This window comes from Vicia villosa, unplaced genomic scaffold, assembly GCF_029867415.1.
Source record: "Vicia villosa cultivar HV-30 ecotype Madison, WI unplaced genomic scaffold, Vvil1.0 ctg.001463F_1_1, whole genome shotgun sequence".
Taxonomy (NCBI): domain Eukaryota; kingdom Viridiplantae; phylum Streptophyta; class Magnoliopsida; order Fabales; family Fabaceae; genus Vicia; species Vicia villosa.
The window spans coordinates 274,909-287,709 of record NW_026705625.1 but is presented as its reverse complement, the minus strand read 5'-3'; the positions used below and the strand labels follow the sequence as shown (position 1 = coordinate 287,709).

Below are 12,801 nucleotides of genomic sequence, written 5' to 3'. Positions count from 1 at the left end.
AGTGTCGTTCAGCAAACATTCTCAGGTAATACCAATTTTACCCCTTTTTTGTCTTTTCCTATTACATCTATTTTCGTAATAGCAAAAAGGTTATAATCGTAAGAACGACACAATTCCAAAATCTCAGTACAAAACACGACACTGTACAGAACAAATTCCGCCATTTCATTCACACAAGTCTCTCAGCCATCACACCAATTTTCTCGGAGTGGTTTTTCAAAAAGCTTCCTCATTTCTAGCCAGAAACAAGGGAAGAAAAAACAACAAAAAGACATAAACTTTATGCTACCCTTTTCTCTTCTCTCTTCTACCTAATGAAGATGAAGAAAGTTTACACTTTGTTCTTGATCTTCATGATTCTAACGTTTCTTGTGTCGCTTCCTTTTGTTCAATGCTGTGAGTTCAAGTTCAACCGAATCACTCTTCTTAGTTTCTTGTTTTTCTTTTTGGTTTATTATACAAAACTAAAACCATTGTTTTGATATCATTGCAGCTCGTATTTATCGAACAAAAATGGAAGGAGCTAGTAGACACATAGCAACAAGCATTAAGGTAAGATTTAAACAAAAAGATGGAAACTTTGTTTTCTGGTTATTCAGTTTTGAACTTTCAAAACCCTGTTTGTTTTCTTGTTAGGTTGCAATTGCAAGGTTTAAGAAAGTTGGTGTTACTGTTGGCAGAGTGGAAGACTCAGCAAGAAAAGTTCCAACGGGACCGGATCCTCTTCATCACAACAACAACCCTTTAGAACCTTAACAAGATGTTTGTTAGATTTCATGAAATTATTAGTAGCACTAACTCTTTCCTATATAGCACATTTTGATTTAAGGTTCAATATGATATCATGTATTATCCAGTTAGTACTCAAGTTTTTGTATCTTCTGCAATATTAACCTTGTTTTTGTACAAAATCAGAAACAAATTACATTTGGTTGTTTAAAACTCATTTTCTATAGTTTAGTTGTGTTTGTTGCTTTGAATATTGGTCTATGTGTTTGTTTTGTATACTCTTTTGAGAATTGAAAGAAGACAGAAATCAAGAATGGAATTCATTTCGTTGCCACATTTAGAGGAAATAGTGGAAAGGAATGACTAGTCTGCAAATTGGTACTAAGTTCAGAGTTGTGGTAGCAAACGAGCCATGCTAGACGTAGTTAGTAGTATACATGCCTAATTAGTGTTCACCTTTTTCTATTATGCTATGTAATTGTTTCAACTGTTACTATTTAACTGCAACTAATCCTATGTATAAAAGGAAACTTGAGTTCATTTATAACACAAATCAAATGTTCGGTTTTTGGCCTGATACCAATTTTTATTATATAAAAACACAAGTTAAATGTCAAATTAATATACATGGACAAGTTACTCGTAGAAAGAGATCTTAAGGGTGTTTTGGTTGGTTGTGGATAAATGGAGGCAGGGAAATTAATCACTCTACATTGAAGTTTTTTTGATCAATTTTGTGATGAAGGGAAATATAAGATTTAGGGAGCATATATTTCTTATGAATCAACTTTAGTTCCTTTGAAAAAAAAAAGATTTAGAAGGAAAATGTAAAGGAAATTTCTTTGTAGGCCCCATGTGGGGAGAACCTCCAGCGAAAATCTCATAATATCCCTATTTTGGAGATGCATTTTCGAAGTTTTTTTCTCTAAATTTTCCCAGAATTCGGAGATGTATCTTCGAAAACATCAATTGGGGGGTGTTTCTGGATATGCATCTCCGAAAACATCAATTTTACTTTTTTTGTTTTGTTTCGGAAATGCATCTCCGAAATATGCAGAAACCTATTTTTTGTTTGTTTTCTAAACAATGTTTAGTCCCGTATTCTATATTAAACGACAATGCTTAATGTAAACAGTACTTGATATAAACTAAATATAACATGCAAATTGGAATAAAATACTAATATTATATATATGTATAAAAAAACAGTGTACGGAAATGTCAAAATAATACAATCCGAATACAAAAAAGTCAAGACTAAAAAATAAATAGGCAACAACTAATGAGTATACCTAACCCTAACTCCCTGGGACCTCCTCTGCCTGGTATATGCCGCCGCACCGCCCACGTCACCGACCATCCTCTCCACGATGGCAACCGCCTTTAGATCGCCGTGCGCGATGATACCTCGGTCTAATGCATCCCGCCCAAGCATCTCTATCCGCTGACATATCGGTAGGAGATTAGTGGCATGATCATCCTCAGCTTGCTGGTTCTCCAAGATCTCCCCATATGCTGGCCTAGGAGCTCCGGGAGCATCGGGTGTCATCAGAGGATGTGACATCTGATAGAACCATGTCACGTACCTCTCTACACAGTGCCATTCCTGGGTGGCCTCCATATGCCGATACTCCTCCTGGACCAAATGATGCGCCCAGTCCTCAAATATAGCAGTGAGGTCGGTAAATGGCGTCCAACGGATATCATCGTGAGCAGTGCAGTCCAGGTACCCGCTATATGGTTCCACTGCGTTATTCCTCCTTTGGAGAACGTATCGGGCGGCCCTGGGCATTGCGTCATCGTACGCAGGATCAATGGCAAAGTTGTGGATACGGGGGAAGTAGGAGATGATCCAACCCTGAAACCCAAATACGATAATATGTTAAAAATAAATGCGAACCATAAATAAATGTGAAATAATTAAAAAGAAATGTACCGTCAAGAGTGTGCAAGATCCCGTCAACTGCCTGGTCCTCCTGTTGGAGACTTTATTTAGCTTCTAGTATAGATATTCCAGAATAGTTGACCCCCAATTCCATTAGTTAATGGTACTCAGGTCGATAAAGTAGCGAAGATATGTCATGTCAACGTAGGTTGCACTCTTGTCCACAAAGAGTGCAGTGCCTACCAAGAACATGAACCAGCACCTCAGAACGCGGACACAGTGATATTTTGTAAAAAGCTCGTCAACCTCCTACTCGGACTCTGCTGCCGCCACCAAGTGGTTCTCATACAGCTCTCTCAAGCTGGAGAACCGGATATGGGCCCCATTCGTCGTCCGACACTCAAAATCAGTCATGTTTGGGTCCATACCCAGATAGTTGACAATCCACTCAATAGCCTCGACCCTCTATACCCGGAAATGGTGCAGCAGCCTCCCTCTGATCGGCAGGTGGAGAAGACAGTGAACATCGTGCAAGGTGATCGTCATCTCCCCAACAGGAAAGTGGAAAGAAAACGTCTCCTTGTGCCATCGCTATACGAAAGCCCCCTGCATGTCGTGGCTGATAGTGATATACCCGGTCATGCACAACCCGCCGAGCCTGGAACCAGAAACCACATTATTAAACCACTGATCATCTGGTTTAAACAAATCAAAAATCTTCCACGCATGGTTCACGGATTTTATCGTCGGCCTATCCTGTTACCACAAAAATAAAAAAGATTGTTACTTAAAAATCGGTTAAATCATAAAGTGTAATTAAAAAAACCTAAATAAAAAACGGTTAAATTATAAAGTGTAATTAAAAAAAATACATGTCCCTCCCAGACACGGTGAGTGTTGAAAGTATATTGGAGTACTTTTAGTTTATCGTTTCCACAGGGATTGGTGCGATATCACCGCCGTTCTATAGTTTATATTGTTTTGAGTTAAAGTTACTTGGAGTTTTGTTTCGATTTTTGGTAAAGGAACTGTTCGATCTCATACAAGAATTTATCAACTAGATATGTGGTTTTAAAAGATGGTAAAAGAATTTCAAAATTAGGATTTAATAATTTACTTCATATGTATTTTTTTGATAAAGCATGTGAACTCATAAATGATAAATATAATCACATATCCTCTCAATATGTTTCATGTCTAAACCATATTGTGAGATTTGTCATTTTGATCCTTAAATGATCTCTCAACCTAACTATCAAAATGACAACATTCAAAGCTTAATATTGGTGAATATCAACTCACAAAGTTATTTCTAAACTTTATTTGTTGATAGATGAAAAACCTAGTTCAAGACTTGAAAACTATTTCTCAATAAGAAAACAAATCACATATAAATATAAACACAAGATTTTTCACCATATATTAATCATCACGTGTTCACATACAAAGGATCAAAAGAAATACATAATACAAGATAAATTATCTACCTCTAATCTTGACACCAAGAAGGATTTAGCCACCCATTTCCATGGTGACTTGAGCAACAAGTAAACAATCAAGTTTTATGAACATCAAACTTGAAGTCTCAGAGATTAATGGTTAAAAGCTACGATTTTGGTTAACAATGGAAGATTTAGGGTTCTTACACACAAAAACTTGATTTCTAGGTCAAGAGAGAGAAACAAAAGATGGAATTTTCATAAAAATATCTACAAAGTACTTAAAATAGCATGGTCTAACTGCCCAGATTCGCCGGGCGGCTGTAAAGCTTCGCCGGGCGGCTGTAAAGCTTCGCCGGGCGGAACCCACTAAAAGGACCGCGTGACCAAAACAGTACAAAAGGAAAGACCAAAAAATATCTTCTTCCGCCCGGCGAGACAAATTCTCCGCCGGGCGGTCCCTAGGCAGAAACATGGTCAAAAATTCATCCTCTTCGCCCCCTGTCTCGCCTCCATCTCGCCGGGCGGAGCTGCGCCTGCAAGCCACTCGCCGGGCGAGTTACATCAAACACTGACACCTTCAGTGTCATCCAAAACATCGATTCTTTGGCATTTTTCCCAAATTTTTTGCACTTTTGCAATCACCAAACACTGAAACACTAGAAAACATATTAAAAATACTAGATAATCACATTTACCAAAATCACTTATTTACATAAGCTATTTTACTAAAAAGCATAGAAAAGGGGTAAAAAGTATCACAAATCTACTTGGAAAACTAACTACACTTGACAGTTAACAAAATCTCCCCAACTTAAATCTTTGATTGTCCTCAATTAAAGGAAAACTCTAAATCAACACAACAAGTTTTTAAAGCACAAAACCAACCGGCAAATTTGAATGGTTCAAACTCAACAATTGCCCGCACAAGATAATTTAATCACTTTGATCGAGTTATAACACACGCAATGAATCAAACCCTAAACAAAAACTTAAAAATACGCAAACTTTGGTCATAGCATGTTCATGTATGAATCACCTAAATTACTTAACAAAACAAGGATTATGCACAAAATTTACAATGGACAAAACACTCTCACTAATAACTATGTTAACATCCAGAACAATTCATGCGTTCATCTCGACATTTCATAAAGAAAACCATGGAACAAAGATCACAAAGGACTTTTCTCGGTTGTAACTTCTCAAAATTCACTTCCTTTATTTATTTCTTTTTCTTTTTTTTCACAATGCATCCTTTCTTTATTCTATTATTTCCTTCTCTTTGAAATCACTCTTTTCTTCTTCTTTTTTTTTTCATATATATACATATATTCTTTTATATATATATATATATATATATATATATATATATATATATATATATTGGGATTTCTTGAAAGATGCATTGTCCACCATTCTTTCTTTCTTATACTACTTCTCAAACAAGAACCACTCTCCCCAACTTCACACTTTTCTTTCTCAAGAGACAAAAATTGTTTTTCAAAATAGGATAAAGGTTCAAGGGAAAGTGTTTAAACAAGAAAAATATGAGAATGAATCAACATTGAATAAATTTGCTTTGATCAACTACACAATTACTAAGTGGTTATCTTAATAATTTGTTGGCTTGCAATGGATTCATTCGCATAAACTTTCGGCTCAAAAGGGTTTACAAATGCGCACACATTAACAAGGTAAATTGAAGCCTTTTGGAATGGTAGTTTTTCTCAATTACACAAACAATACCTTGATCCCTTCTAAGTTCCACAATTTCAAATGAACACAAGATTTGGCATGAATCGAACGAGCTAAACACAATTACTAGAAATCACATAATTTTGGTGAACAATGGAAGCTACTCACATCTATGGTTATGTCCTAATGATTCACACATGAACACATATTTACAAAATGATGCATAACACGAATTTTGCATAAAGCGTTAATTTCATTATCGTGCTATCATTCTACAAAGCGATTAAAGTAATACCTTCTTTGCACACTTTTGAGAATTTTATCATCACCATCCAAACTTTTGAGTTGATACAAACTCTACATTTTTTTCTTTTCTATCACACATGCTCCTTGCGGAACCAAAAACTAAACAATCAAAGTTAGAAATATCCAAACCATACTTATATGTACAAAGCAAAAATAAAACAAACACTAATAATATAAAACCATACAAAACCACACATTTAATACTAAACTTTTAATAGCATCCAAAATAAAATTATCCAAAATAAAATAAAAACCAAGTACCAACATCCAAAAGTTACTAAATACTAAAACTTAAAACATAAGAACAAAATAAACTAATAAAAACTCCTAATCAAGAATATTATCTATTGCACCCCAAAATTTGCCCTCTTTATTTGAGCTAGAAGTTATTAACGATGTTTATTTCGTTGTTCAAAAATTGAAGAAAAATAATAAAGAGTTCTGGTGGTTTTAAGGAAGTGCGACATGAAAAATGGTTTAAACAGTGGAAATACGAGAAAATTCACAAGTCCTAGTGGGAAAGTGATATGAGCTGAATTCTCGCGTGGCCCTGACTGCTTCGACAATATCTACAACTTTTGCAATCACCAAACACTGAAACACTAGAAAACATATTAAAAATACCAGATAATCACATTTATCAAAATCACTTATTTACATAAGCTATGTTACTAAAAAGCATAGAAAAGGGGTAAAAAGTGTTACAAATCTACTTGGAAAACTAACTACACTTGACACTTAACACCGAGCGATGTGGTCATGGTAGTAAATAAGAAAGGAAGTGTCCCTAGGTCCTCCCAGGTAGCCATGCTCCTCCTCCTCCTCCCCGTGCGGAGGGTCAACATCAGGTACCACCACCTTCTCATCCTCCCGTACCTCCTGATGGAAAGAAGACACCCGAGCCACACGACTCCTTGATCCAGATGAGGAACCAGGCTCATCGATCTAGACGGGTACTTGTACTCTACCCCATCCCTGTGTCGATGCCAGCTGTGACGCCCGCTCGCGTCTTGCCAATGTTGTATGGGTCTCTCTGCCATGTCTAAGTCGTGCGAGGTTGCCTTCCATTTTCCTAAAAAAATTGAAATCCATAAGAATACGAAACAATCAAGAAAGTAAAATAAAATCATTTCTGGCTTAATTTCGGAAGGGCTTTCCGAAACTGGTCAAGGAGGTGTTTTCGGAAATGCACTTCCAAAACCCCATGTGAACTCCATTTTTGCAGAACTTCCAATCCTTTCCCTAAGTGCATCAAAATAAATTTTTTCCTATCTAAGTATATCCAGTGACATATAATAACTTAAATGTACTACATTATACTAATTTCTAACACTCGTAATATCAATTTCAATCCTAAATTTCAACTTTTCAAAACTTACAGATTTGGGGTGTTGTTGGAGGTGCTTTAGAAGTGGTCTTTGAATGTTAGAGAGTAATTTGATGTTCTTTGAAGTAGCCTTTGTAGGGTGCTTCTGCAAATGCTTGAGTAAATTGGAAGGTTTGAGAAATTTAGGGTAAAATGGAAATGGGGGGAGGCTGTTTTGTTTAAACAGCAAAACGCGCATTTTTTCAGAAATGCATCTCTGAAATGTTGTTTTCGGAAATATAAAAGAGTGATTTCGGAAATACATCCCTGAAACACCTTTTTTACTTAAAAAAAATTATTTCGGAAATACATTTTCGAAATGTTGTTTTCGAAAATGTATTTCCGAAATAATTTTTTTAAGTAAAAAAAAAGGTGTTTTTGGAGATGCATTTCTGAAATCTTTTTTTTTAACTTCGGAGATGCATTTCCGAAATATATGAGCATTTTGGGAATTTCACCGCGGGTGACCAAGAAAGATGGGGTCTATAAAGAAATTTTCAATGTAAATAGTATAAAATCTAAGGGTGACAAGTGATACATTGAATAAAATTTATGGATGGGCTAAAATAATTCACTAAATCATCATGTAATCAACTATCAATCCATTACAAATGAATGAATATAAACACTATAATGCCCTCCTATTATTTTAAAAACACACACTAAAAAGGATAAAACAGTAATCAATTAAACATGAATTTAAATCCACGCGCCTTACCATTTTTATTGCCAAGTTACAAAAATATTAATTTCAAACACTCACTACAAAAGGATAACTTATTTATCTTATTAAACATCGTTGAATTTTGAATGATTTTTTTGATTCGGTGAATATTTAAAAATTCTTTATTTATTTTCTATAATGAAATTTTGGTATATTTGACTAAGAAAGATGTTTATTTTCTAAAAAAAATATAATTATATCAAGGGTTAATAGTAATTCACCCCCTGTAATGTTAGCGAATTTTACTTTTCCCCCTCCCTACCTTTTGGCAACGGTTTTTTCAAAAAAAACGTTGACAAAACCTGCCTTTAGCAACGGTGGGGGTAAATCGAAACACGCTCGTATTACAGGGGGTAAACTACTATTAACCCTTATATCAAATAATATCATATAATATTTTTATTATATATTATAAGAGAAAATCTCAATTCACCCCTTGAATCTCTTAGTCACCTGGCGAAATTCCAATTTTCCCCTGCTTCCGTAGATGCAATTTCGAAAGCACATTTTTTTTCAAAAAAATTGTTTCTTTCCATAGGTGCATCTACGGAACGTGTTTAGACAGAGTGTTCCATAGATGCACCTACGGGACAGTCTGCTATATTTTTAAATGACATACATTTGACCTCAAAACTCAATTTTTATAACAACAATGAAAAACCCAATTACAGTAAATTAAAGTAATGCAATTTAAACGCAATAGTAAATAGTACACCAAAAAATACATCGTATAAATCGTCGGCCAATAATGTCGAATACATATATCAAAACCTCGTACATGAGTGAAATCAAAATACATATATCAAATAAATCACAGGCATCACTATGGTGTGTGTCGGACATTATTCTGCGCCTCTCTGCTGCCTCTGGCCACCTCCGCCTCTACGTCCATCGCGCCGTCTGCCGGCTACTCTACCTCTACCATCGAATGCCCCACCTGTTCTGGCCCGGCTGTTACGGTACAAAATTGCCTTCTCAGCCACCCTAATGATACCCAAACTAGACGAAGGCCAACAGACCCCTGCCCACGCCATGTCAGCTTTCTCGTGACACCGAAGAAGAACATCCCGAGCGTGGTTCATCTGAGTCTGCTAAGTTTGCAAAATCTCCTCGTGGGTTGGTTTGGACGGTGATCCAGGTGTAATGGGAAGCATGTATGGGTGTGACACGTTGTAGTACCAGGTGATGTACCCCTCGACGCATCTCTAGTCCCTCTCTGATGTGGTCGCCCGAGCCTCGGTAGGAACCATGTGGTGTACCCAGTCTGCAAAGACCTCATCTAGTTGTCGACGGGTCATGGCGATTAGAGCAGAGTCAAAAGGGGCGAGGTATCGTCTGTTGGTAGCCGAACTAACACATGACACGCTCTGGAAGATAACGAACAATGATGGTCGAACTGGAAGCCAACCATCCAGAATATATTGTGATCGTATCAAACGGAACCGTCTCACGGTGATCAACGTAGTAGTCGTAATGGATGTCATCACCAACCATGCGGTAAAGACAGCGTCTGTAAGGATCCGACACCTGGTTCCCTCTAAGGGGGCGAAGGCTCTGGCACGCGGAATGTTCTTAGACCCAACACCTTTCCCCGACTAATAATGTTAGGGAGGTGTTGTAGTGTCCAACCCTGAAAAAAACACGATGGTCAAACATACTATCATAAATATATAATTAACTTTGAGAAAATGTAAAAGGATATAAGATTGTTACCACTAAGAGGGTACAGCTGCTAGCCACAGTCCTTGCCTTCCACAGGCATCCCTTTCCGAGTCTGTGGTAGGTGTACGCCAGTGTAGTCGCTCCCCAATTGTACTCATAGAAATGTGCGATGTCTGATAAGTACGTCAGGTAAACAACGTCTGTGTACGTCGAGCTCGTGTCCATAAATAGCTGAGTGCCTATCAAATATCATAAGTAACATCTCAGCACCCGCTCTCTATGTATATCAGCCTCTGCCTCGTCACAAACAGCCTGATATGCCGCAAGAAGCTCCTCATCATATATCTGTTGCAAGGTGTGAAACCTCACGTGCGCCCCGCACGTCCTCTCCACATCCTCAAGCGCATCAGCAAGATTTGCCCTTAGCTCCTCAATTAGCATGTCCATCGCTTCATCCTTTGTCATCCTACCGTGAATAAGGAGGGTACCTTTGATAGGTAGATGTAGGAGGCATGCAATGTCGTCTAAAGTGATGGTAATCTCATTGTGAGGAAGATGAAAGAACGAGGTCTCGGGATGCCACCTCTCTGCAAATGCCATCAGCATCCCGTTATGAATCGTTTGGAAGCCGACCGTGCAGAGGTCCCTCTAGTTGTTTGACTACCATTCATTTGACATACTCCTCTTACTACATAATTTACTTGTCGTCTCTCTACATGTTTTAAACTAAATAAGTCTAATTTTTACCATCTTTTCGATTATAGGTATTATCCCAACCCTCTATCTAATATTGTCATGCTAACCTTAGTTTATTTTCGTGTTGGTTCTTTACAACTCAACATTATGTCGTGTACAACATCATTGGTCTTATGGGTGTCTCATAAAAAAATTCTCTTCAATTTGAGCAATAATTTCATGTCACATAAAACACTAGAGATTACCATTCATTTCGACCACCCAAGTTGAATTAGATGGTTTACATCTTTTTTCTATTTCTCCATCGTTTTGTACTATAGACCTGAGATATCTAAACCATGTAAGTTGCAGTATGATATGATCTTCAATTTTCAGCTCTAAATTAGAGAAATGTCGTCTTTTGCTAAACTTACATTTCATAAACTTTTTCTTCTTTCTGCTTAGGCAAAAGTCACACGCTTCTAAGTCTCGTCTCCAAGTCTCGAACCTCTAATTTAATTTCTCCCCTAACTTTCTAAGTAGGACTATATCATATGTAAGAAAACATACAAGTCAGTGTTAGCTTTTGGATGTGTTTCGTATGTACATCCAAAATTAAAGTAAAAAGGTAAAGTCTTAGGGTTAAACCTTCGTGGAATCATATTGTTATAGAAAACTAATTGTCTCTCCACTTTGTGTCCTCACACTAGTCGAGATTCTCTTATACATATCCTGGATAACTCAAATATAGACAATATTAACCCCTTTCTTCTCTAGGATTTTCTATGAAAATTAACTGTTAGTCTTATTGATCCATCTGATACTGACTCTCCCATGCATAAAACCAAATTGATCATCTGTAACTTGTGTCTCTTTTTTTAGTCTCCGTTCAATCACTATTTTACATAACTTCATGGCAGGGCCAGCCCTGGGCCAGGGCAACCAGGCCCACCGTCTAGGGCCTCCAAAAATGAGGGGCCTCATAATTTTTTGAATTGGGCTTTAGAAATTATAAAGACAGTAATTGTACATATGGCGAATTATATTCACCAGCAGAAGTCCATTGTAGTGCAGCGATTATATGCTTTTGCTATCAACATCAGGGCGTGGGTTCGACCCTTGGGTAAAGCAAATCCAATTATTTTTTCTCAATTTATTTCAAAAACTGCTAATAAAAAGAGGTACAACAAAGGCAAAAACTACTAATAAAAAGAGGTACAAAAGGGCCATATTTTAAATCAATAAGTGTAATTCTATATATCTTGTTAACTATTTCTTTAGTTTATTTCATTTTTATAAACATACATTTTAAATAATATTGATATTTTACAAATAAATATTTTAAGATTTATTATTAAACTTTTATGATAAAAATATAATAGTGTATTATATGTATGATTATATTCTTTATTAATTATTTTGTTAGTTTTATTTCATTTTTTTAAACATAAATTTTAATTAATATTGATATTGATATTTTACAACTAAATATTTTAAGACTTATTATTAAACTATCTCATTTATTATTAAACTTTTATGATAAAATATAACACACTATTATAAATATTTAATTTATTATTATTTTCTATATGGAAAGATATATTGTTTTGTATTAGTTTATAATCATATAAAAGTTACAATAATATTAGTATTGTTTTTAATTAAATTATTATGATAATATATATATATATATATATATATATATATATATATATATATATATATATATATATATATATATATATATATTAAACTAATAGATTTAAAAGATTTTTGAAAAAGAGTTAGTCTAGTCTATCGGAGTATTTTTAAGATTTTGTAATTGTTCTAATTAGTTCGACTTTCTTCATACAACTATATTAGCTTCACTACTAGAAATACTCAAATTTCCTGCGGATTTACCTGCAGATTTTAGCCAAATTTCCGCAGGAAACGCCTTTCCTGCGGATTTTCCTGCAGATTTACGTCCCCAGCTAAAACCTTCGTGGGTAATATTTTCGGCAGCAAGTTCCGCAGGTAAATCCGTAGGAAACTTCCGCAGGTAAATCCGCAGGAAATTTCCGCAGGTAATCCGCAGCAAACTAAAATCTGCAGGTAAATCCGCAGGTAATTTCTTTCTCAAATTAAAAAAAATTATAAACTTTTGAAACATTATAAAAATCTAAAATATTTTTATAATGTGACTATGTAATCATAATATAAAAATATAATTTAAAATATTTTGAATTATAGTACAAATTTATAGAACAAGTTACTATAAAATCTGCTACAAAGTTAGTCCCAATGGCTACATTTGTTTCAAGCCCATCAAGGCCGC

At 35.7% G+C, this 12,801-nt stretch overlaps 1 protein-coding gene across 1 annotated transcript; it reads left to right on the top strand.

Moving 5' to 3' along the window:
- Positions 1 to 114: 114 nt before the first annotated feature.
- On the top strand, positions 115 to 859 carry LOC131635302 (uncharacterized). The gene is made up of 3 exons (XM_058905915.1): positions 115 to 396; positions 494 to 552; positions 637 to 859. The coding sequence occupies exons 1-3, from the start codon at positions 315 to 317 to the stop codon at positions 754 to 756; spliced, it is 261 nt and encodes an 86-aa protein (XP_058761898.1). The 5' UTR covers positions 115 to 314; the 3' UTR covers positions 757 to 859.
- Positions 860 to 12,801: the final 11,942 nt, after the last annotated feature.

Excerpts from the sequence above, each read along its gene's own strand:
- LOC131635302 (XM_058905915.1), top strand. The coding sequence starts at position 315 with ATGAAGATGAAGAAAGTTTACACTTTGTTCTTGATCTTCATGATTCTA. Across the intron at positions 397-493 it reads GCTTCCTTTTGTTCAATGCT|CTCGTATTTATCGAACAAAA; the intron begins GTGAGTTCAAGT and ends ATATCATTGCAG. Across the intron at positions 553-636 it reads ACATAGCAACAAGCATTAAG|GTTGCAATTGCAAGGTTTAA; the intron begins GTAAGATTTAAA and ends TTTTCTTGTTAG.